The sequence below is a fragment of the Aethina tumida genome, chromosome 1 (genome assembly GCF_024364675.1).
Source record: "Aethina tumida isolate Nest 87 chromosome 1, icAetTumi1.1, whole genome shotgun sequence".
Lineage (NCBI taxonomy): Eukaryota > Metazoa > Arthropoda > Insecta > Coleoptera > Nitidulidae > Aethina > Aethina tumida.
The window spans coordinates 72,820,850-72,845,484 of NC_065435.1; the positions used below are offsets into that span (position 1 = coordinate 72,820,850).

Here is a 24,635-nt window from a genome sequence, read left to right on the forward strand (position 1 = left end):
TTCGGATTTATAGGAAAATCTACTTTGGCTTTAGAAGTAGTAGCTTTCAATCAGCCGACTGTAAATGGAATATTGTAATTTTTGTATCATTGTTTCGGAAAATTAATTACATAATTAAATTAAATAATTTTTCCTTTCTGTATATACTCAATAAATAAAATATCTTACTTACCTTATCTGGCTTTAGGTAAATTAATCAAAAAATGTTTTGAAAAAATAGACATTTTATATTATATTTACTTTATTATTATACATAATACAGCGAACTTTTTAGTACTATTCCTTTAGTAAACTTTATAATTAAGCTATTTACAGATTATCATTTGGCGGTCCAATTTGAAAACAATAAATTAAATATCCTAATATATTATTTATGTTTGGACTTCTTTTTCTTTTTTTGTTTTTTCTTGTGTTTCTTCCTTTTCTGTCTCTCTTCTTCGCTCGAATCGCTATCAGAGTCTGAACTGCTCGAACTCGAGTCCTTCCGCTTCTTTTTGCGGTGTTTCTTGTGTTTTTTCTTTTTGCGTTCTTCCTCTGAACTGCTTGATGAGTCGGATTCAGAACTGGAACTTTCCTGTTTCGCCTCCTCTTTCAGGGCTTTTTCAGCTCTTCTTTTTTCCATTTTCTCATCATCTTTATCCGATTCAGTTTCCAAATCATAATCTGGCTCAAAACTAGATTCATCAATTGTAGCTTTACGTTTTTCCGTTAATAATTTAAATTTTGGTTCTTCTATTTTTTCGATGATTTCAACTTTGTCATCATCATCATCTCTATGTCTCTTAGATTTTTCTTTCTTGTGTTTTTTATCCTTCCGTTTATGTTTTTGGTCTTCGACACTAGAACTTTTTGATCTAGATCGCCGTCTCTTGTCCTGTTGCTTAGATTTACTTTTTGATCTTTCTTTTCGATCGGTTTGCCTGCTTCTCTCTATTTTTTTATCATCACGTTTATTGTCACGATGATCTCGTCGACCATCTTTATTTCTTTGTCTGTCTCGACTATTATCTGCATGTCGAGATCTAGACCTTCTATTTCTACTGGGTTCTACTCTCCGTTCGTGATTTCTTCCGCCGTCACCCCTTCTACTGAACGGCGAAAGAGTTCGCGATCTATTTCTGCCTATTTTTACCACACGATCAGGATCGTCTACTTTTACTCCAAGTCTATCTTTAACAGAAACTCTGACAGTTGGTTGTGGTTTTGGTTCTGCTACTAGTGGGACAGTTAACTGAATCTTGGTGTTTTCACCTTTTTCAATGTCGCCCGAATACAATTTGGCCCTATCCATACTAATTTTCTTTATCTCTATAGGCCTAATAGCATTGATGGCTTTCGCGAAGATCGCATTTTCGGCGCGTTTCAGCACTTCATTCGTCACTTTGCCAGATTTATCTAATTTTGAATCGGCCTTGGACGAATCTTTCGGACTAGATTGATAGGAACCCTCTTCATCCACTTCCCATTTGGATTTTTCGGGCATCGGAGCCAACATTTCGTTCTTGTCCAGCTCGGATTTCAGGTCCAAGTCGGTTGAATGTAACTCTAAGATGTCCTTCTCAGATTCATCTTCGAAATTGTTGGAAATTTCACCATCTTCATGGTCATTCGTTTGTTCTTTAATGATCTCTGATTGTTCGGTATTCGCCGAATCTTCATGAACTTTGGCGTAATTCTCCATTAGACTCTTGTCAATTTCTTCTACAAGTACGTCGTCATAAAGATCGGTCTTAGGACTGGAGACATGCTCGGGAGTTTGGTGTTCTTGGGAAATTTTATTGATTTCAGGTGACGGTTCCTTTATTATTTCTTTTTCTTCATGTTCTTTCCCCTGTATTTCTTCTCGATCAGCACTGCCATCTTTGTTGGGTGCAGCTTGCTTCAATTCATCTTTATTTTTTTTGCTACTTTTCTTGTGGTGTTTATCTTTCTTCTCTTTGCTCTTCTTCTTTTCGGAATCTTTTCTGTCTCGCTTTTTCTTTTTGTCTTTAGATTTTTTTGACTTATCATCGTCTGAACAATAATCTTTCTTCTTTTCCCGATCTTCCTTTTCTTGCGAATCGTCCCTTTTACGTTTCTTATGTTTGTCAGGGCTGTCATGATCCTTCGATTTCGATTTTTTCCTAGGTGAAGATTTCACCTGTCTCTCTGGAGTTCTACTGCGCCTTTCGTGACGCTTTCTACGCTCTCCGTGTTTGACGTCATCTTTTTTCTCCAATACTTTTCTGTCATCTTTCCTTTCGACTTTGGGCGGTGATTCGCTGTATCTTTCCTTTTTGTCTGACATCATTTTGTACGAATCAAACTGTGGTGCCGGCTCAAGGCCGGGTATCGGTGGTTCCTCGACTCCTGGCGGTGCGATGTCGTCGTACCTTCTTTGCGGCGGCATGTGCATGGGTGGCATAACCACCGGTGGAATATTTTGCGGAATGTTGTGGGGAGGATACTCTCTAGGTGGGTACCTAAACAAAAAATGAAAACACAAATCAGGCGACAAGCAATGGGAGAATAAATGTAATAAAATATACTTGAATATTAATTAATTTGAACCACTAGCAAACCAAGTATATTTTTTTACTTTACAAATTCCGTGGAGTCAGACTGGTGGGTGCAGATAAGCCTAAAACATAACTTGTTAAAACAAAAAATGATCTTCGAAAATAAAGAAAACCACTGTTGGTGAATAATTTATTACAAAAGATGTACATTTTACGTATACATGAATTTATCAAGGTGGTTCAAAATTTATAACAAAAACGATCGTGTGAAATCATTCATCATCACATTACATAAATTTTAAGTAAATGTGCAAATAATTAGATCAACATGGTTCAAAAATCAGTCTCATGATTAAAACGTACAAAATAGGTAAAAAATACATTTAGACATTAATCTTGAGTAAATATCACAAATAGAAACGTTTACATAAAAAATATCAAAAAACTGTCAAAAAGTAAATGGGCTTCAATTTGCTTGTTGACAATTTCTATTAAATACATTTAAATAAACTGACAGTAGAGAGGAGATGCATACTACCATAAATATATATCTCATGTATAAACAAATTAAGACAATGCAAATTTCAAGAACAAATCAACTAAAATTGGAAGTAAAATTTTTATACGTAATAATACAAATGTCAAAAAAGTCTTCTTGAAATTGCATTGCTATAGGAACGTTTATTGAAAATACATAAAGTCTTAAACTTACGCAACAGTTAATAAAATATCACAGTTAAGTTTGTATTAGAGAGAGATTAAATTAATTAGTAATTTGATTGCACGTTAAGTCTGTAGTGGTTTAATACAACTATTTAATACCGCATTTTATACTATACTTACAATAAATATTAATAAATAGTTTGACATAATCGTACTAAACCCAAAGTAACATCAAAATAATAAAACTAAGATTATATACATCATCATTGAACAGAGGTTTCTCAATATACTAGTATGTTTTTGTGTATACATTGCACCATTTAATTAATATATAGCAAAACACTGGTTACACAACAACTGCACATCTTGAAAAACCTCGATCCAGGACCGACGAACGCGCGGCGTCACGATGCCGTCCGCCCCCGCTCCCGCAAACGCCTAGCGGTGAGAGTTGCAGCAACAGTAGGACACGTATTAAACAACGCAAGTAGTACCTGTTTGTGTAGGGGCCGGTGCCACCGTGCTGCATGTCCGACGTCGCTCCGTAGTAACCCGCATCCGAATGCGGCGGCGGTGGTCCGCTTGTTGCGCCTCTCCATTGGTTCGCACCACCCCTGGGCGTGACACGTCTGTCGTCGTAACTGTCGTAGTAACGGTCGCGATTCGGCCGCACATCCCGATCGACACGGCCACGGTCTTTTTCCCTGTACGACCTGTGATCGTCGTGGTCGAAGTCCCTGTCTCGGTCCCGGTTGCGGTCGTGACGCCTGTAACAGAAACGTCCCATTAACACATAAGTTGAGCGTGGCCCCAATAACTTTTAAGTCTAAATTAAAAAAACCATACGAACCAATAGATTACTAATATTACTACAAGAGAAAATGAATATTAGATTTAAATATTAAATAAGCAAGAAACTCATATCCTAGTATATACTAAATTATGAGCAAGCTGGGTCTATATTTGATGATAACTACTTTTGAATAACACCAGAAACAAACAATATATGAACAAAACTATGAAAAGTTACTTAATTTTACTTTAGAATGCAACTAAATCATAAATTTAAATTTTTTGGATAATTATTTAAATATTTTTTTTTTTTCGAGAAAAATTATTAAATATGCAATTTTATTTTAGATTTCAATCAAACTATAATTTTAATTTTTTTGGATAATTTTATATATTGATAAATATTTTCATCAAATGATTTCTTTATTTTCATCATACAAATAAATTAAATAAATGACCTTAATCTTGTATTAGGAAAATTGACTAGAAATATAAAGGCAACTTAAACTAACCAAGTACATCCAAGCACACGGCAAATTATATAAGCTTAATTATTCATCAGCATTCAAAACTCTTAAGTAGAATAAATAAAAAATATACAATTATAATACATAACAAAATATAATATTTTTCAGGCCGACCTTTAACGAAATATAAATAAACAATAAATAAAATTTAACCAAGCAAAACCATGGATAAAGCATGACACTAAAGCTACGCGTGCGATTAAATATCCGCAGGACGCGACTGCGGAAGCCTACTAAAAACTGACCTGGTGGGCGATCGTACGGGCGAGCGAAAGCGTGAGTTGCCGCGGCGCGGTGGCGGCGGCAGTGGGGACCGTCTTGGCGCCGAGCCGTGCCTATAGGGCGAGCCGCGCGGACTGCCGCCTGAATACGACCTAGACCGTGACCTACAACATCACACAAACACGTCACACATAAAAATCCCGCACGCACACTCGTAGACACACGCACACATCTTGTTTCCGTGGTTTCTGACGGAACGGACGTAGTACCAGTGCCAATGTTCTTAGTTTCTTCAATAAAGATGTTTCAAATTGATTATGCATAATTACTTTTTAGACCAATCACCGACTCTTTATTGAACCAACTGGAAAGTTTTGAAATAGAATCATGCGTTATTACATGTTAATATATTGAGTATAAATAAGACGAAACCATTTTTTCTACAACCTTTGAACATCCAGAATATAGAAATCATCAGATTTAAGAAGGTACTTTACACACTAGTCAATGAGAATAAAATTTTTAGGATTTTAACGAATTACCGGTTAAAATCCAATTGATATAAACACTCCGAAAGTTCAATCAAAAGAGAAGCAAGAAAATAGGTCAGGTAGTTAAACATTTTTACATACCGACTCATTGAAAATGACCTGGACCTGCTTCTAGAGTTCCGCCGACGTGGAGTCCTGCTCCTCTTGCGTCTCAGTGGAGGAGGTGACCTGCTGTAGCTTCTGCTCCGACTCCTGCTACGACTGTAGCTATTCCTGCGATTGTTGCGAGCCTTTATCCGACGCTCCCGCTCGTCCTTTTCGCGTAACATTCGATTGAAAGCCGCCAGTGGGTCGTCGATGAGTCTATAATAATGTAATAGTTTTAGTCATTAAGCTTTGTGTGTAAGGTTTAGTTGGGACATACCCAGGCGGAGTTCTATCACGGATCCTTCCTCTGGCATAGTCGCGATGCGGTCGAGTTCCGGGAGGGTAATTGGGATTGTAGTTAGGAGGTGGACCCGCCATTGACGGTCTGGCTCCATCGAACAGTGGTCTTGGGTGACCTGGATAGCCTCTAAATCAAATTAAATCAAAATTAACATTTACGTGACATAGTAATCAAATTATAGAGTCGATTTCGAAGCGCAAGCAGGGTAAGAAATGAACGATAAAGATATCTTATTCACCTGGAATCAGGTAAGAAATATTCTCTTCTCCTTGTTCATTTTCACTGCAATAACAGCATATATTTGTGACGCCCGAATATAAATTTTATATTTTTTCTCCTTTTCTAGGTTTTATAGGGAGAAACATTGATATTTTTTAAAACATAATTTATTATGGTAATAAATTAAAAAACTGATTAGACTCAGTTTATTTCTTTATGGATCAAAATTATTTTTATTATTCATCATCTATTAAAAATAATAAAAAATATATATGTTAATAAAAAATTTATTATCTATTAAATAAAAATAGTGTTTAGTATTATTTGGTTATTAAAAAGGAAAATGAATAATATAAGAATCATATATTTAGGTTAGACTAGCTTCCTGTGGCCTATACCGCTACGCCACTGAAGTAATACTTACGTTTGAGTCATGTAAGGGGCAGTACCAGGTGGCGGTAGACGAAAGTTAGGTGGTGGACCTTGAGTTGGAGGAAATGTGGCAATAGCTTGAGTATTAGGCGGATATTGAGTTATGTTTGGTGGTGGTCCTTGCATTGGATGTAAACCGGGTATGATTGGTGGTATAGTGCCGGGTGGGGCAGTGTACATGCGTTCAGCACTGTAGGGTGCAGATCCGGGTTCATCCACTGTAGGCGTGCCAGATCTTTCCTCCATTGTTCTTCTATAATAATATTTAATAATTTTTACATTTAAGTGATTTGATAACACAAGTTATTTAAGACTTACCCAGATTCTCTAAAGTTCGGTGACATTTTGCGACTTTTATGCCTTCTGGGCGAACGATTATCGCGATCCCTTTTATGACTCTTGGGCTTGTCTCTGAGATTATTGACCCTAGTTGAGCTGGACTGGGACTGAGGCGAAGATTTTGGCGAAACACCAGGAGGTCCCTCTGGTAATGTGTCAGAGGACGCGCTAGATTTGGCAATTTCGTGAACCTCTTCCTTCACTTCAGGTTTTGAAGGTTCGTCCGATTTGGAATGCTCTGTGGAGTCTGCCTCGCTGATCACCGTTTTTTCCTCGTCCTCGGTTTTTTCATTTTTCTTAACGTCTGACTCTTCGTGTGGGGCCGGCGGTGGCTGTATTATGTGTAACATTTAATAAACTTGTTAACTGTTTTATTGATTTAAACATATAAACTTACCGTTTTACGTGTAGTTTCAACTTGTGGTTGGGAAACCTCAACAGTTTGTGGTTGTTTATAAACGGGTTTCTTAATGTATCCTGTCGTGTTTTTGAAATTAGCCACGGAAGTCCTTAAAAATCTATTAGGAATTAACGTTCCAGGAGAAATATCCTTCTCATGACAATCTGGACACTCGTGATCCTCAGATTCGAGTAAACAACTTCTAATACACTCGTCGCAAAATGAGTTACCGCAACACGGTATCATCACAGCGTCGCTAAGCAAGTCTGAACAGATCGAACACACGAGATCCTCGGGAATCTCCATTTTCGGCTCTTGCACTGGAGCGGGCGCTTGAATTTTATTGTATGCCTCGTGATCCAGTACGGGAACAGCGTAAGAACCGTTCGGTGTCATCATGGCACCAGGCACCTGAGGACCATCCACTGGAACCATGAAACTCCTAGGAATGCCCGTACTTTTCTTTATTTCGATCGGTTCCTGTGGAAAATATGAGATTTAATTCGAGTCATCGTAAACGATTTGTTTCGCACTTACACTTCCTTGAGCCAGAGGACAATCTTTAATCCAATGTCCTGTCTGGTGGCACTTATAACAGCGGTAATTCGGTGGCACGGGGCCCATTTGATTCGCTCCGCGAATTTTCATGTAACTGAAATTATGGCAAAGTGGTAGCTACATACAACGGGTCATGTTCTGTTACAATTCATAATTACAAAAAATTCATAGATTATATGTACCATCACAACCCTAACACTACCTCAGTAGAAAGCAATGATGCAGAGTGGGGTAGGTTTCACAGAATGTGTCAGAGCACTTAGGCTCGCAACAGCACTATTATGTATGTAAATTATAAATAAGTAAATTTTACAAGTACTTTATGTAAATAAAGGAAACACAAATAATTATCAAGAACTTTATCTCTAATTTTAGTAATACTCAATACATTTTATCAATTGAATTACTAATCACTAACTAATTATATGAAATTCTTCAGTTTATACATGAAAACAAAAGTACTAAATTTAAATGGAACACTTACTTGCTTGGATCATAATCCTGTGTGGATTGTGACATCATAGCAATAATTTTTTCATCTTCGGGAGCATTAAGACATGCCAGATCTGCAGTTCTGGCAATTGGACCCCCATCATCCACCTTTGCTGGTGGTGTGTTGTCTCCCCCATAACCTTCCCATTGTTTGTTTTTGTTCTGGGCAGCCACTGGCACTCTGGCTATCAAGAGAGACGTGTTCTTGGGTATGAGCGCCGTCTCGTCATTATATTCTGGAAATTTTAGGTTAGGGATTAGGCCCAGGTTGTTAGTGTGTGCCTTTGTTAATTTACCTTCTTTAGTTTGAGCGTTGGTGACTTGCAAATCGAAGTCCGTGCTCTTACCAATACGTTTTTGTTGTATTATTGAATTTTTCAAATCTTTGACTGATATATGTAGGCCATCAAATGTAACTGTATCATAATCAAGTGCTGACTTGAACTTGTAGTGAACGGACATCGCAACTGAATAAAACTACTTCCACTGTAATATAGAATTAGACTTTTTATTGAATTTATACTAATACAAGATGTTTATGTGAACTATAACAATTGTAACGATCTTTTACCTTAAAGAGCAATACCGGTTATTTGTAACATTTGATCAATATAAATATAACAGGCACGTCATGTAAACATAGTCACCGTAAAAACATTTTCAAACTTATTGTTGAGTCAATTCTTCAATAACATATTTTCACACTGACAAACATTTCCTTAATTTAATATGGCCGTGACAGTAATGCCAACCACAAAATAACGCTCAATGTTGCCAACGTTAAATATATAGACTAACTGCACTTTGGTAGCGAAATTTAAATTCAAGAGTTACTAATCCACTATTTCTTATCAGTTTAATTTTACTCCGTTACCAGTACTATAATTTTAACGAATACATTTTTAAAAATTATGAATAATTTGTTAATAGCAATATCTGGTATTCAATATTTGAATAACGACAGGAAATTAATAAAAAAACAAAATCATAAAAACTGGGCGACTCAAAAACAAAATTCAATCTGACGTACTTCCCTTGTATCCTTGCTTTTGGCTACACGTTTCCAACAGTGTTTAAAGTAAAATTTTTGCGTTTTTCTGCTTTAAGTCCATTTTTATATACCCGCAATAAAGTTTAAGAGATGGCTACATTTCGTATATTGGAGGATGCCGAAAAGAAGAATCGGAATATTTATCCGAAACGAAATGCCAAAGTCATCACCACAAAAACGGAACCTTTTGCTGTGAAAAATGAAAATAAATCGTCATCCCTCAATGACAGCCATGTAGCGCAGGCTTCAAAGCGTATACGATTGTCCAAGAAAGAAAATGTTGTGCCGCAAATTAAGGTGAGTGATTGATTGACAGTGGCAAAAAATATATGTTGATTGCATTTCTTTTTGCAGGAGGTTGTTGAGAAGACAAAGGTTTGCAAAATCAAAGAAAATACACCGCTTGCCCCCGTGGTTTTAGATGAAGATCTGCTGAACTTGGACGCAAATACAACAACCGTCGGACCAAAGGAGGAAGTCCCATCTTTTCCTGTTTCTCTACTTCACGAGATTGAATATCGGGAGGTACGTATAATTATTATTTTACACTTTTATGAAAGCAAAAAATTTGAATTTTAAAATATTTGTTTTTCACACTTTTGAAAATATTTTTGAAAGTGTTAATAACTTTATAATCATTAATTATTTATATTTAAGTTAAAAATAAAAAATAAGCAAGAATAAAAAAATCTGAAAAATACATTTTAAATTATTCAAATCAATAGATTAACAAAATAATATAATTTACAACAAAAACACTTTAAACAGAATATAATTTTTATTTGAATAAGATTACTATATCTAAATTTCGTGTGTTGGAGTGTTTGATGACGTCTTGAGTAGTCATTGCGTCTCTTAATATACTGCGTGCAAAAAAAAAACGCAACACCTAGAAATAATTGTTTTATTCCAATTTTCCTTTAGAAAAATATTAAGCTATTACAGAATAATAATTGATTAAAAAATTAAACAAAAATCTTAAAGCATAAATTGTCAGAAGCTAATATTGAGTCGGACATTCTTTTTGACTGAGACACTAATTTTCGCTTCGTCGCACCGATTTAATGAGATTATCGACATTTTCTTGTGATATCTCATCCCAGGCGAACTGAATCTGACGTCTTAGTTCATTAAGAGTCCATGGAAGCGTCGCCTCATCATATCTTTACACATGTTCGATAGGAGAAAGGTCTGAAGATCTGGATGGCCAAGGCAGTAAATTCGCCTCCCATATGAAGTATTCCTAGCAACATATGGTCGAACATTATTTTGCTGACAGGCAATCTGCTACTATAAGCAATATAACACCATACCATTAAACCCATAGTGTTGTGAATATCACTCTCCAAAACGAGGATGACGTCTTTCTCCACATCGCCGTCTTACTGACGCATGACTAGTGTGCATGCTCAAGCTAAAGCATGCATTAAACACTATTTAATTCCATTTCTCATCCCACTGATCTAACAAATCAAATACAAATTGGCTAACTTTCACTGACAAAAAAATTCTCAGCAATCATTCGCGTTGAACTCAACCTGTCCCTTAGGGAAAATAATCAAAAACGACGGTCTTGTGGCTCTATGGTAGCTCTGGGTCATCTGGAACCTCTTGCTCTACCTCTTCTGCCCTCTTCACTCTATGACTGCCAACATCGTATTACAATATTCACATTTTTGTTCAAACACTGAGCCATTTTTTTGAAAGGAAATTCCTGATTCTTGCAGGTCCACTATTCTATCTTTATCAAACTCGCTTTATTGACTAAAATTGTTTCTTATTCGTACTCTAGGCATGTTAAACGTTTAGTATAAATTACTAATAAAACAACTTGTGACAAAAAGTAAGCACTCGCTTCTTTGCGATACCTTAAAGATATGAAGAAAATAAAAACAAAAAACCAACAATACGTTTTGCGATTGCCTTCAAATTTAGGTACCTAATAGGTACCTATTTGTATATCAAATTTTATAAAAATATCTGAATACGTTCTGGGTGTTGCGTCTTTTTTTCAGGGAGTATAATATTGTCTTCTGCGGTTAAGTGAATAACAACACTTGATTATTATATATATATAATTTATAAATTAAATTTGTTAGGTTTATAATCGCAAAAAAAGATTTGTACTAAGTCAATCAGATAATTTGTTAGATTTATTCATTATAATAACAAGTTATTTTGTACAAATATCAACAATTCAATGCCATCGATGCTTACATTCAACTAATATTTTATTCACAACAAGGATAAAATAGGCTATAAAATAATTATAATATGTAAATTTATTTAAAGGTAAAAATATAATTGTAAAAAACATGTTTGAAACCTCACTTTTGAAGTGAAATACAACATCAAAAAATATTTTTTATTTAATTTTATATTTAACTTTTAAAGAAAATAAGATATAATAATATTTACTAACTTTTGATATTTGAATATAAATAAAGTTAAAAAATAAGGATAGTCTACCTATATAAATATTTTATAATACCGATATTAACTTATCTCGATATGGTATTATACAGTTCTTTTGTTTATTAGCCGTTATCAAAACACATTCAAACAAACAATTAGTGCAACATTTAAACAAGTATATGAACAACAATGACGTTAGCAGTTTTATTCAGTAACTTTAAATTTAAAGCCGTTTCGAGTGCTAGGAAAAAATCCAGCGGCAATACTAAAGTTTTATAAAGATCTTTCAATTAAGTAAATAATAAATATAGTGTATGTCCTCATTATGCAATCGTAAGGTTACCAGTAAAAAATACATATAAATAAATAGAAACGTCATCTAAATCTATATATTAATATAACAAAATAAAATATAATTTACATCAAACAAAACTAACATATACAGTGGTGGAAAAAAGTATGGAATATTTGTCTACTTGTTACAAATTTTATTTATCATTACTAATCTGTTGCAAATCTAAAGAAATCTAATTTAACATCTATTAATAACAATGATCAATATATTCACAGGTTTTTACTTTTTTTAATAAAAAATTAATTTGGTTTGGCAAAAAGTATGGAATATTTTATTAATATTCATAAAAAATAACAATAACTCAAATATTATAATATTTTGTGGCGTAACCTTTGTCTTCTATCCCTGCTTGGCATCTAGAATCTACCAATATTTGCAATGTGTCAAGTTCTTGTTTGCTTTTTATGTTTTTTCTTTGGATGTGACGGTCTAACATTTCCCAATGATGCTCAATAGGATTTAGATTACACAGTTAAGTGTTTTATTAGAAACCATCTTTGCCTATCTTAGGGGTGGTTTTTCATGAACGTCCTGGCTTGCCACGCTTTTCAATACCACCTTGAGTGTGGAATGTACACATAATCTTCGAAACATACTAATGTATTGACCAGGACACTTTAACAAAGTTCAACAACTCTTTTTCTAAATTGAAGTGAAAAATAAATAAAATTAGGCATTACTATGTTGAAACTGAAAATATTAAGAATTTAAGTACAACTGACCGCAAATAAAATAATCCATACAATTATAGTTAAGTTAAAAAATTATATATTAGGTATACGGGTATATCGGACGGTAAACACAAACTAGCAAATTTGTTTATACTATTATAACAGATGTGACAAATTACTGGTGATAAAAATCCAATTTTAAAAATTTATTCCTTACATTTTTTCGTCACTGTAAATAAATAAGAATAGCAACAATAGTTGAATGAACAAAAAGTTTTAAGTAGGACGTTTTGAAACAAGGAAAAGTATATATATAGTCACTGTCAAAAAGCTAGTAGGTTGAAACTGAAAAGTGCGGAATAAACACAATATATATTTATACTGTTAATGTGTCTAAAATTAAAAATTAAATTTTTCAAACCGTTCGATTTGGTTTGGGAACTCCCGATATACATAATAATAAAGAAGTTATAATTTTCTAGGACATATTTGACTACCTTAAGCAAATGGAGATAGTTTACCAATCAAGTTCCAGCTACATGGCGAAACAACCAGCGTTGAACTGGAACACTAGAAGTATTCTGGTGGACTGGCTGGTTAGCGTTGGTGAAGAATACAAACTCAACACTCAAACTCTTTACTTGGGTGTTAATTACATCGATCGTTTCTTGAGCAGGATCAGTGTTGTAAGTATGGAAGTTCATCACGTGTAGTGTTAATTTGGAAAATATACTGGTCGTTGTTATCGATCAATTGTAATTAATTCATTTAGAATGCACAATACGCTCTCGATGGTCGAATGATTAATGACACAATTCGCTATTTATCAAAGGAAAAAATAATAAACAAAGCGCAGATGTAAAAAATGGACGCACCGATACGATCTTGATTGGATATTGTCGGGGGACGTGATTGGCGCCGCGTGTTGTTTTGATTGACACGATTTTAATGGGGGTAACAAATTTTGCTTTATCTGCCTAAACAAGCAACTTTGCGGTCATGATTTCCGTGCAATTAATTCTTGCGCAAAGCAATTATATCAATCATTGTTAATTGGATTGTGTGTTTTATTAGGTTCGCGAAAAGTTCCAACTTGTGGGCGCTGCTGCCATGATGGTGGCCGGAAAACTTGAAGAGATTTACGCCATCGAGTCACAGGAATGGTCCTACCTAACGCAAGACTCTTTCAGCGTCAAACAATTGTTAAAAATGGAACAAATGATTTTGAAAGTGTTGCAATTTAAAATGCAGCCGCCAACGATTTACAGCTTTCTGGAGCATCTCATCACCAGATTCAACTTCGACAGTCAGACAAAACACTTAGCCATGGTACGTTCTGTTCATTCACGTTCATGTATTTAGTTAATTGTTTTATATGTCGTTCTTTTTAGTTTTTGTGTGAAATTATGCTTCTGGAAGGTGGAGAATACTTGGATCATCTGCCCTCGAAATTGGCCTCCGCCTCAATAGCTTTAGCACGTTATACTCTTTCGAAGTCCAACATTTGGCCGAAAGAAATAAGGAAGGTTTCCGGTTATTCGTTGAAACAACTAAGTCCTGTTGTACAAAAGCAGAATAAGTCCTTTAAGGAAACGCCATTGAAGAAGCAACAGGCAATTCAAAATAAATATACAAGCCACAAATATAATTATGTGGCGACGCTGAAGCCAAAAGTTCTTAATTTGGAGGATTTCGATGACGATGATTGAAATCTTTACTTAGTTATGAAACTATTGTTATTATTGTATTGTAGTGTTTTTACAGGTTGTTCCGTACTTTATGATATGAATATATTACGAAAAATATAGGGGTGATAAAAATAAAACAAAATAATGGGGAAAAAGTCAAAATAAAACGAAACGATAGGAATGTTTAGTATTATACAAATTCGTAACTGTCCGGATTATATTACGATAATTGAATTATTACTATGTACTTCATAATTATTTGTGCAATTGTTTTTACATTTTTATCTATATTTTATTTATTATGTGTCGACCTATATTGTTTTGAACTACTTTAGATATTTATTTGTTGACTACGTACTGTCTTATTATATGTATTTGTTGTTATTAAACACATTGGAATGTATATTTATTAATTGTATGTAATGTATGTTGAATAATAAAGTGATAACGAATCAATTGATTCGTCAAGTATCCATTTGTTTCGTTCCGGTGCTTCCTACCTACTCATGTCTGTAAATAGTTAAGAAATATTTCATTGAATGATTTCACCATTAAATGTTACACATTCTATAAATAGTTTAGTATCGATTTCATAAGGTAGAATATGAAATTTTCAATGATAAATCAAGTGTTACTCCTTCGAAGTGAATTGTTTTCCCATAATGAAAGTTTCGCAATGGAAAGCTGAAAATTACGAGTCGACATGTAATTTTAAAGAAAAAGTGCAATTTAATTTGTCTTCCTCAACTGCGACGTTAATGATAGTGGGCGGGACTTTGGACGGGACAATCGCTCATTTTTAACGGTCTCCGAGACCATCAGTGCGATGTTTTGTTGACATTAATTGAAAATTCGCATTCCACGATTCAGCGGTTCTTTTATCGCCGGTCTAGACGCAGTCCAATACATCAGCCAATTTTATCCTATCCTAATATGTTTCCCGAATGGAACTGTCTGCTGGATTTTGTTGTTTGAGTTTTTTTTTTTGACAAAAAATCCCGAATATAAAAGTACGACCAAATATTGTTGATTGTGGGATAAAAGGATGTTTCGTTTTCCGTCTGAACATTGGTGTTTACAGCGTTCAACTATATTTGCTTGTTTAACGAAACTCAAATAATCTCTATTATTCAAGAACGTAAAATAAATATGTCTGTTTGCCTTTACTGATGAATGTACTACTGAAAGTTGACAGTAACACGAAGCCGTATTGTCTACGCCGAATAATAACAAAGCACCGAGAAAGAATTCCCTGAATACTTTACTTTTCTTTATGCAGTGATCCATTATTCAGATGAAAGCAAATGCAAATTATAATGTTTTTAATAAGATAGTACTTCCGCAAAGGTTTTATTATAAGAAGATTTCTGATATAATACATCAAAAAATTGATTCATAAAGCTGAATTTAACTTCAATAATAATTTTTCATGATACATTTTTATTTTTTACTCTGTGCTAATGTTTTTTATAATTTGATTTTAATCTATCAATAATTAAATATACCAAAAATTGATTAAGAATTTATATATAATAATAGTATAATTTATTTACTTTTAAAGCACCTACATTTGTCGTCCAACATAACGACATATTCACAACATTTATGTTTATGTCGTGCCAAAATTGTCTATCACATGGCTAACTATCAACAGACAAAACACAAGAAAAATTGATTAGGGCATTTGTTATAATAAAGTACTTTACTATACAAAATACAGTAATCGGGTATGAGGTATCAGTGAGTAATAAGACTTGGATAAGAGGGACAAAAAGTTTAAATAAAAAATATTCACTGGAAATAGTTTTACTGGTAATCAATTTTGAATCGAACTTTTTTTTTCTTTATATTGTTAAGATAACTCAAACAAGCGAGTATTTAGTTTTTGTCATAATTTGTTTTATTTAGTAATTTATACTAAACGCTTTACTACTAGAGTGCGAAGAAGAAATAATTTTAGCCAATTAAGTAGTTTTGATACAGATAGAATAGTGGACCTGAATTTCGTGGAGTGAAAGGGGCAGAAGGGGTAGAAGAGGTTCTAGAAAACCCAGAGCTTCCATAGAGTCACAAGACCGTTGTTTTAGACTATTGGCCCTAAGCGACAGAATAAGTTTAATGCAGGTGATTGCTGAGGAATTTTTTGTCGATGAAGGTAGATCAATTGGTATTCGATTTGTTGGATCAGTGGGATGAGGAATGGAATCACAGTGTGTTTAGTGATGAATTACGCTTTTGCTTAAACATGCACGATTGTCATACGTTAGTAAGACGGAAACGTGGAGAAACTCGTGATCCTCGTTTTGCATCATGTCACAACACTATGGGCTTAATGGTATGGGGTGCTATTGCTTATGGTAGCAGGTCACCTTCAGAATTCATTAGAGGCAATATGACGTCCTAGCGATATGTGGATGACGTTTTGGAGCCTTACTTTCTTCCTTACATAAGAAATGATTAGGATTAATTTTTCAGTAAGAAATGTTGCCACATATTGCGAGGAAAACATTAAACTTCTTAGAAGCCTCCATGTGAATTTACTGCCTTGGCCACCTAGATCTTCAGATTTTTCCCCAATCGAACATGTGTGGAATATGATGTGGTAACGTTTAACGAATTTACTGCATCCTTCACGGATTCTTAATAAACTAAGACGTTAGATTCAGTTTGTCTGGGATGAGATACAATAAGAAAATGTACAATAATCTCATTAGATCGATGCCACGATGTGACAATGAGTATCTTAATCAAAGAGGGGGTCCGATATATTAGCTTCTGACAACTTATACTTTAAAAATTTTTTTAATCAATTATTTTGTGTGATAAATTAATTTTTTTCCAGAAAAAATCAAAGTAAGTCAATTATATCTAGGTGTTGAGTTTTTTTTGCATGCGGTATATTATACAATATTATAATAATAAGGTCTACTCTTTTAATGTTATTAAATAATCAAAATTGTTGTAAATTATTCTAGAAACTCTAATTGGGGGTCTGCATAATTTCTTTAACGAATGTTAATGTTAATAAACTATAAAACAATCTTTGTCTCCAGAAATTGGTAAGTAATAAAGCTTATAGTTAATATTGGTAATCGTAGTCTATTTGTATAAGGAAATGAAAACAAATAAATATTTGTAATGCGATACGTTTTACAAATGTTATAGATCTAAATAGGATTAATGATTACATCTTATAAAGTTTGGTGTCTTGGCGGCAAAGGGGTGTATGAACTGTGTTCCTATTTTAAACAGTTGAAGTTGGAGTTACCATAAATAATTTTGTAAAAATTTTTACAAACTCTAATTGGGGTTTGCGCAATTCCTTTAGCTAATGTTGATGTAAATGTGGCTTTAGTGAATATTTTCGTTAATTAAGTTTTCTTACCAGACATACCTTATTACTTGAAGGTATTTTATATTAAATGTGACAAAGAATATTGTTAATAAGTCCGTTACAGAATTAAAATTAATTTTTTATAATGAATTTATAATATTTCTCTGACCAATATATTATTATAATATTATATAACATGATGGATGATCAATGGAACTGATGGAACTCAAAAGTTTAACACAGCAAATAATAATTGAACTTTGTTATTTTTTGTGAAACTCTGAAACGGAATTAGTATATTTTAGTTGTTTATTGAAATTATTTATTGTGTACCATACTGTATGTGGGTAGCGATCTTGAGGTCATGCGAGTAAGCGTGTCATGTTTTCCAAAATTTCCAGTCGCCATTCTTCTTGTATACGTTGTACGCAGTATCCTGGTGAAGATTGTAAAAGTTGGTAAATTAAATTGAATTAATATACTCCTGGCTCTGAAAGACTGGCAAATCCCCCAATTGAATGTTTCTTGGCGTCCTAGTTACAAATTCGGAAGTATTCAATGCAAGGTATTAATTAGTTGTATTTTTACTTAAAAATATGCCTTTTTGAATTATTTTAAAGAAAATATAAAAATAATTTAATTCTTAAAAATAATAAAATTCGATTTTTATATAAATAACAATATTCATATAAATATTTCTACAAAAGACGCTCCACTCTTTCAAATTTGAAACGGTTGGGATGGTCCTTTAATTGTTTCTCCATCCACGGGAAGATATGTTCAATGAGGTTAAGGTTTGGACTGTGGGCTGGTCAGATTATAGTATGATACCAGTTCCAACAGATGCAAGATAATTTTGGACCACATAAGCAGGATAATGATCCTGTATTTGTAAAAAATGGGACAATGTAACGCTCAGTATTATGGTTACCATTATTTAATACAACTAAGTCGATACTCCAGAATCTTCGCCAATTAAGGTGGCATTTGGTAAGTTACACTGAGCATATATCTCATTTGGCCGAAACGAACACACTTTGTCTGTTGCGCTGTACACAGGTAAAATCTAAATTCATCCATAAAGGGAACTTGTTCTCAAGCCCTTTCTACCAGTTAACGAGCTCTTCAGCAAAATTTAGGTGAGCTCTGCGAAGATCCACGGTAAACGTCGTGCCTTGAGCAGGAATACGGGGTTGTAAATTATTTCCCCTAAGACGCCGAACTGATTCAATACTTAGTGGAACACCTTCTACGTTTTCTAACTGCGACCATAACATTATTGTGGTTGCAAATCATTGTCTTAAAGTCTCACGAACGATCTTGAGAAGAAGTTGTAGCACAGTGCAGTGTTCTGGTGTATTCGACGAAAGACATTGTTATAAAAAACCAAACCACTTGTAAAAACTATTATGCATTTTTAAAATTGTTTCAAAATTAATAGAAAATAATTTGTATTTCATGCATAAATCATATAGCTCAAGCATCTATGTCTTAAAATCGAATTAGGAATAAAAAAAAAACTACATCGTATATATTAGTTTTTATTTTTAGAAAATATTGTATTGTATGTAAATTTTTCCACCATTTATAGCTAAAAGAAGTATTGAAATTTCAAAGTAATTTTAATTAATAACAGCCGTTGATCCAGTTTTCTGGGTTTATTAAAACTTTTCCGTCGCTTAAGTTCGGAATCGAAATGAGCATTTCGCTAGGACCAAAGCCATAAATTGTTTTTAAATCCCGAAATCGGATCATCGAAGAACATGTACGGACGCGACGGAGTCGATCTTTTCTCGTGAAAAAAGTTTCCACTGTACTTTTTCCTAATCCCGGTACGAGATAAGGGAAATTTTTGGGGAATGCGCACGCTCTCGGCGACGATGCGAGGTTTTCCCTCGTCGCCGGCACCTGTTAGATTTTCCGACTAGTGTCGCGTTTTCCTCCACTCCGTGAACACGTCGGAGAGGCACTGTTGCAGACAGGAAGCGCGAGATCCACGTACAGGTTTCCAAGTCGGAAGCTTCCGAATAAAATCGCATTCGTCGGACTTGTTTTGTTTTCTGGCCGGCATCCGAAGGGGATTCACGATGGTGTCAGCGGCTTGTCTTGTATTGGGCATCGGCTGTTTGCTTTTCGGCGAATCGCTTGCAGGTAAGTGGGTTTCAGCGCCGTCGAATTTATGGGGTTGCTGTTTCAACGGCGGCCGGAATTAAGAACCCCGCACATGGGTTTATCATACCCTTTCACACTCTATTATCTTAACTCTTCTCGCCAAAATTGGTTTAGCGGTTTTACGAGTTTCCTTAAATAATATATTCACATAATTTAAAATTAAATTCGTATTTTGAAAACAAAAATATATTAAAAAGGACAAAATTAATTTTTTACGCTTTATATTAAATATTCTTCTGAGAATTTTTATATATTATTTATATATGTAGGTAGGACAACTACCTAAAAAATTCAAAAAATACAAGTGCTGTTTTTACGGTTCTTTGATAAAATAGTTTTATTGTTTAATATATAATATTAATGTTTAATATACAATATTATTTTTTTTTTCATTCATTTATTTTTGAAAATTAATTATAAAACATGTTATATTAAAATATGTTTTAAAACAACTGCCATATAAGAACCAATAGGATTTCTGCAAAAAGTATATTTAATAAAAAACTTGATTTATGACAAAACTTGTATACACGGATGGAAACATAATATCTGAATAAATTTTGTGGCATTAAGGGAGTGCAAATTTAGTATTAATTAATTAAGTTTTAGAATGTTTGAGTCTCATTATTAATTCTCTATGTCTACCTCAAATTATCTATTAATGTTGTTGTGAATATGCAAGGTTTACGTAACTGAGATAATCAAAACTAAACACAAAAGTGTCTACATTTTTTATTTAAATTTATTAGAAATTAATTAAGCAAATATGTGGTATTATCTTACAACTTATTCCATCATAGTTTCGTTCAGCACGATTACAAAATACAAAACAAAACTTGAAACATGGACGAAAATCCTTTATAGGAAACAAAACATCCTACAATCCAATTAGAGAGACACATTTAATAAAGCGGGACTTTATTAAACGCATAATACCATCCAAAAAATCTCCTTTCTTCCTTAATCTAGTTACAGTACTGTTCAGCCGGGCTTAGTCCTTTTTAGCTTGATATCCTTATTATTAGTAAACATCCTGGCGACGCTTTTCGCGTTCATTAAAAATAAAGGAAAAACATGCCATTATAAATGGCCTGTCGAGTACAAAACCTGTTAACGAAAACCCAAATAAAGGGCGTAATAAACAACTGGCGAAAATCAATTATAGATCAACATCAGCTAAATAATTAAGTGTTAATAAATTCGTTAATTGGCAGAAGTTTAAATGATTTGAGTGCCGGATAATGGAATTGCGGGAATGTAGGTAAACCAGAGGTTGACGTTTTCATCTTCCTGTTTCATTGTCTCTCTCGATGTTTGAAATTGAAAATGCCTTACTTAAAATTGCTTCGCAGGTGTTTCGACGATTTTCCGAAGGAAAATGATACGCGGAGATTATTCGGGGAACTGAGATTGCTTCGGAGACTCCTAAACGATTGATACAACTAAAAACTGTATAAAACGCAAATAGAATTGCTGAATATAAAAAGAGTAGGGAACGTAATTTATTTCAAATAACTGTTATATGTACAATTTTTACCATAATAAATACAGTTATGCGATATTTTTAGAGCGCGCATCCACCACAATTTTAAAAAAAAAATTGGATTTTAAGATTCATGTTGTTTTTAGATAAAAAATAGAACAAATGCCTAAAACACATGAATAACACTAGTTTACAAAATTAAATTTTTGAAACATACATTTTTTCGTATATTTTTCTTGAAATAATTTTGGATAATTTCAGCAAATATTTTTTTCTTTTTTATGTGATTCATCTATATAACGATATATGTGTGTTTTGACTTATTATTATGCTTAATCAGGTACCAATAGCGAATGGCAAGATGAATTGTAAATATAAACAGAAGAACAGCTGAGTTACAACTGATAAATATATATATTTTTCATGTAATTCTTGATGATTGTCAGTCATTTCATCGCTTAGCTAATATTCCAAGTTTTACATTTTTAATTAGTAACTATAGCGTTACCGTGGTGACTGTTTTAAATGAGAAAAAATCTATACTTATTTCGTTGGGTTATTTCAGCGTTTCACCTATGTGATATTTGCGTTCTTATTTATGAAGATTGAACGTCAAGCTCGGTCGAGATAAATTGTAATTATACATATTTCATTAGAAGAAAAATAGTTGAGGTACAACTGGTAAATTTTCTATGCAATTTTCGACGTTGTCAGTCATTTCTTATTCAATTTAAGTATACAATATAAATATTATAATAAGAAAAGACGTATTTAAATTTTCTGCTAAACATGTTTATTTCTGATCCATCTGAATTGTAGAGCTTCAATTTGAATTTTTAATGGTTTTGTCGATCAGATTTTCGAGTATGAGAAATCATTTATATAATTTGTTGCTGGTAGTTTGTAACTGACGTTTCTAATATATTTTATTGGGCTTCTGCCTACTTTGGACGCTTGTTAAAGTAAAACTAAAATCGAAACACACAAATACACCGTTTTCTCGAAAAATGTTTCAAATGAGAAATTATCTTAAAAAATGTAAAAAAAAGATTCTTTCGTATATTCTTTGGAGTAATTTCAGGAAAAATATGTTTTTCTCTTTTATGTGATTCATTTATGTAATATTGGTGTCAATAGTGCACAACAAGTTCGATACGAGATGAATTACAAATATAAATATTAGAAGAATAATAACTGAATTACAATAGATACATTTACGTAACTTATTCAAACACCGAATTTTTTATAACTTTAATTTTTTGACAAATTGGTTGGGCAATTGCATCCAGGGTGAAAATTACGTGGGATTTTTACTTAATGTAAACTTCGATTACTCGAATATCTTGATAATTCGAACTAAATATTTGAAACAACCTTCGGTAAGTCAAATTGTTTCTTCCTCAGGTAAACTCCTCGAGGTTTTTCCTTTCCGATGATACCTGTTTTATGCCCGAACGGCAACAACAATTCTAAGACCAATTATCGATTGATCCAGGAAACGCCTATAATTTACTTTATAATGTTTACATGATTACAACATCCTAAATTCTAAATAGAAGTACATTTTACTGAGTTTTTCCAATTAAATGTCTTAAAGACAACCTCCACAATGATAATGATTATATTTCACTATTAGGTTTTGTATTAGAAAATCTGGGTACCTAAATGTCGATAAAGCTATTCTGGAATGGTGTAACCGTAGTTTTTTTGAAAATGAAAATACTTTCGTCAAATACAAATAACTGACTTTTTTGTATTAAAATGAAAACTTTAACTTTACATATATTCGACTCGATTTCGACTGTAAATACACATATTTGTAACAGATTAAGATCAAGATAAAAAATAAAAATGTTATAATAAAAGAGTAATGCTAAACCTGTATATTTTTTTTACCATTTGAACGGTATAAAGAGTTTCAATAAGAGTGTTTTTGTCGATCAGATCTTTGTGTAATTTGTGACTGGTAGTGTGTAATTGACTTTTCTAATCATTTCAATTGAGATTGACGTCTACTCTGGACGTTTGTTTAGATAAAACTAAAAATTCAAACACACATTTACCACACACAAATGAGAAAGTATATAAATTTGCTCGTATATGTATATTTTTAGGAGTAAATTTCCAGACTTTTAGCAAAAATACATTTTTTCCTTTATCCAATTTGCCTATATAACGATATATTTATGATTTAACTTAATCTACTGCCAAGAATGAACGGTATTCTCGGTCGAGATGAATTGTAAATATAAATATTTTGGTTGAAAATAATAGCTCAGTTACAAATAATAAAGGTTCATATTTTATACAATTTTGACTGACGATTGTCAGTAATTTTCGTTACTTACACAATATATTAAGATTCACATTTTTAATCAATAGTTAAAATAATATAAAGAGTTTTTCGTCAATTATATTGACGTGTATAAGACACCAACAACAGTTCATTATTTGTGTCGGTAGTATTAATTTACCTTTCTAACCATCGTGATCGGGCTTGCATCTATACCGGTCGTTTATTTAAGTAAAACTATAAATCGAAACACACAATTATACCGTTATCTGGGTGAATGTTCCAAGTGAGAAATTACCATAGAAAAATTTAAGAACTTTATGTGTGCTTTTTTGTACTTAAACTAGTTTAATCAAAATTATTACCAGTTTGCAAGTAACATTGATTGCTTTACATTAAAGTAGAACTAACAAAATTTATTAAATACAAAATACATCAAACATTTTCATTTTTAAAGTCTATTATTGTAATTAATTTTTTAATTTAGGAGTACATGAAGTTTATAAATTATTAATTTTATATTATTGTTTAAAATTAATTTTACAGTTATTCATAAAATAATGATTTAAATATTTACCTATATAGATAGTGCCTTGAAGGCTCAATTATATAATTTAATAACGCATAAATTTTTTAGATTACTGTTTTTATTCCCAGAAATAAGAAGAATCGATAATAATATCATCGAACTGATTCATTTTCTCAAGAACCGAAACAAGTAAGAAATTCCTCGAAGGTTATTCGATATTTTCTCCTTCGGATTAGAGAAATTAATTATAGGAATCGTAATAGAGGGTAGGTTCATATTCGTATCTAACTAGGCTTGTTCCAAGAAATAAAGTGCTTTTGTCTTCTAATAGCAATAGTAAGTAGCTGAAGTGGTGGCAATTAAAACTTCTGGATGACCTCGTTCGCCGAAATCCCGTTTTAATTCACAATTATTGTTTGATGCTCGACTGAATTACTTATTATGCTGCCTTGAAACGTTTAAATTACAAATAATTGGATGCGTTTTAGGAAATATTAAATATTATTTTACTCGTCCAATTGTTTTCCATTCTTTTATCGTCGTTTGAGATGGTGTTTAGAAGA

General features: G+C 33.0%; 3 protein-coding genes across 5 annotated transcripts in view; 2 read left to right on the top strand and 1 right to left on the bottom strand.

The window, feature by feature from the left end:
• Positions 1-223: 223 nt before the first annotated feature.
• Positions 224-8,806, bottom strand: LOC109597994 (E3 ubiquitin-protein ligase RBBP6). Of its 3 annotated transcripts, XM_049963863.1 has the most exons (12): positions 8,653-8,806; positions 8,378-8,567; positions 8,074-8,317; positions 7,569-7,683; positions 7,029-7,511; positions 6,611-6,963; positions 6,285-6,545; positions 5,618-5,767; positions 5,335-5,556; positions 4,726-4,866; positions 3,656-3,928; positions 224-2,462 (listed from the first exon to the last, which is right to left on the bottom strand). In XM_049963863.1, the coding sequence occupies exons 2-12, from the start codon at positions 8,541-8,543 to the stop codon at positions 368-370; spliced, it is 4,503 nt and encodes a 1,500-aa protein (XP_049819820.1). In that variant the 5' UTR covers positions 8,544-8,567; positions 8,653-8,806; the 3' UTR covers positions 224-367. The 3 variants fall into 3 exon arrangements, with proteins under 3 accessions (XP_049819820.1, XP_049819824.1, XP_049819826.1); XM_049963867.1 differs by lacking the exon at positions 4,726-4,866; XM_049963869.1 differs by lacking the exons at positions 8,074-8,317; positions 8,378-8,567; positions 8,653-8,806 and having other exon boundaries at positions 7,565-7,588.
• Positions 8,807-9,108: 302 nt separating this feature from the next.
• Positions 9,109-14,732, top strand: LOC109597983 (cyclin-A1). Its single transcript, XM_020013784.2, has 5 exons — positions 9,109-9,429; positions 9,487-9,657; positions 13,056-13,259; positions 13,648-13,902; positions 13,965-14,732. The coding sequence occupies exons 1-5, from the start codon at positions 9,223-9,225 to the stop codon at positions 14,280-14,282; spliced, it is 1,155 nt and encodes a 384-aa protein (XP_019869343.1). The 5' UTR covers positions 9,109-9,222; the 3' UTR covers positions 14,283-14,732.
• A 4,828-nt stretch (positions 14,733-19,560) lies between these two features.
• LOC109597992 (uncharacterized) overlaps positions 19,561-24,635 on the top strand; it is a 129,254-nt gene continuing 124,179 nt past the window's right edge. Inside the window, exon 1 of the mRNA XM_020013800.2 lies at positions 19,561-19,746. Within this exon, the coding sequence (XP_019869359.1) occupies positions 19,683-19,746 (64 nt within the window). The 5' untranslated portion in view covers positions 19,561-19,682. The remainder of the gene's footprint in view (positions 19,747-24,635) is intronic.

Excerpts from the sequence above, each read along its gene's own strand:
- LOC109597983 (XM_020013784.2), top strand. The coding sequence starts at position 9,223 with ATGGCTACATTTCGTATATTGGAGGATGCCGAAAAGAAGAATCGGAAT. Across the intron at positions 9,658-13,055 it reads ACGAGATTGAATATCGGGAG|GACATATTTGACTACCTTAA; the intron begins GTACGTATAATT and ends ATAATTTTCTAG. Across the intron at positions 13,260-13,647 it reads TCTTGAGCAGGATCAGTGTT|GTTCGCGAAAAGTTCCAACT; the intron begins GTAAGTATGGAA and ends GTGTTTTATTAG.
- LOC109597994 (XM_049963863.1), bottom strand. The coding sequence starts at position 8,543 with ATGTCCGTTCACTACAAGTTCAAGTCAGCACTTGATTATGATACAGTT. Across the intron at positions 6,546-6,610 it reads CCGAACTTTAGAGAATCTGG|AAGAACAATGGAGGAAAGAT; the intron begins GTAAGTCTTAAA and ends ATATTATTATAG. Across the intron at positions 4,867-5,334 it reads AGGTCATTTTCAATGAGTCG|GTCACGGTCTAGGTCGTATT; the intron begins GTATGTAAAAAT and ends GTGATGTTGTAG.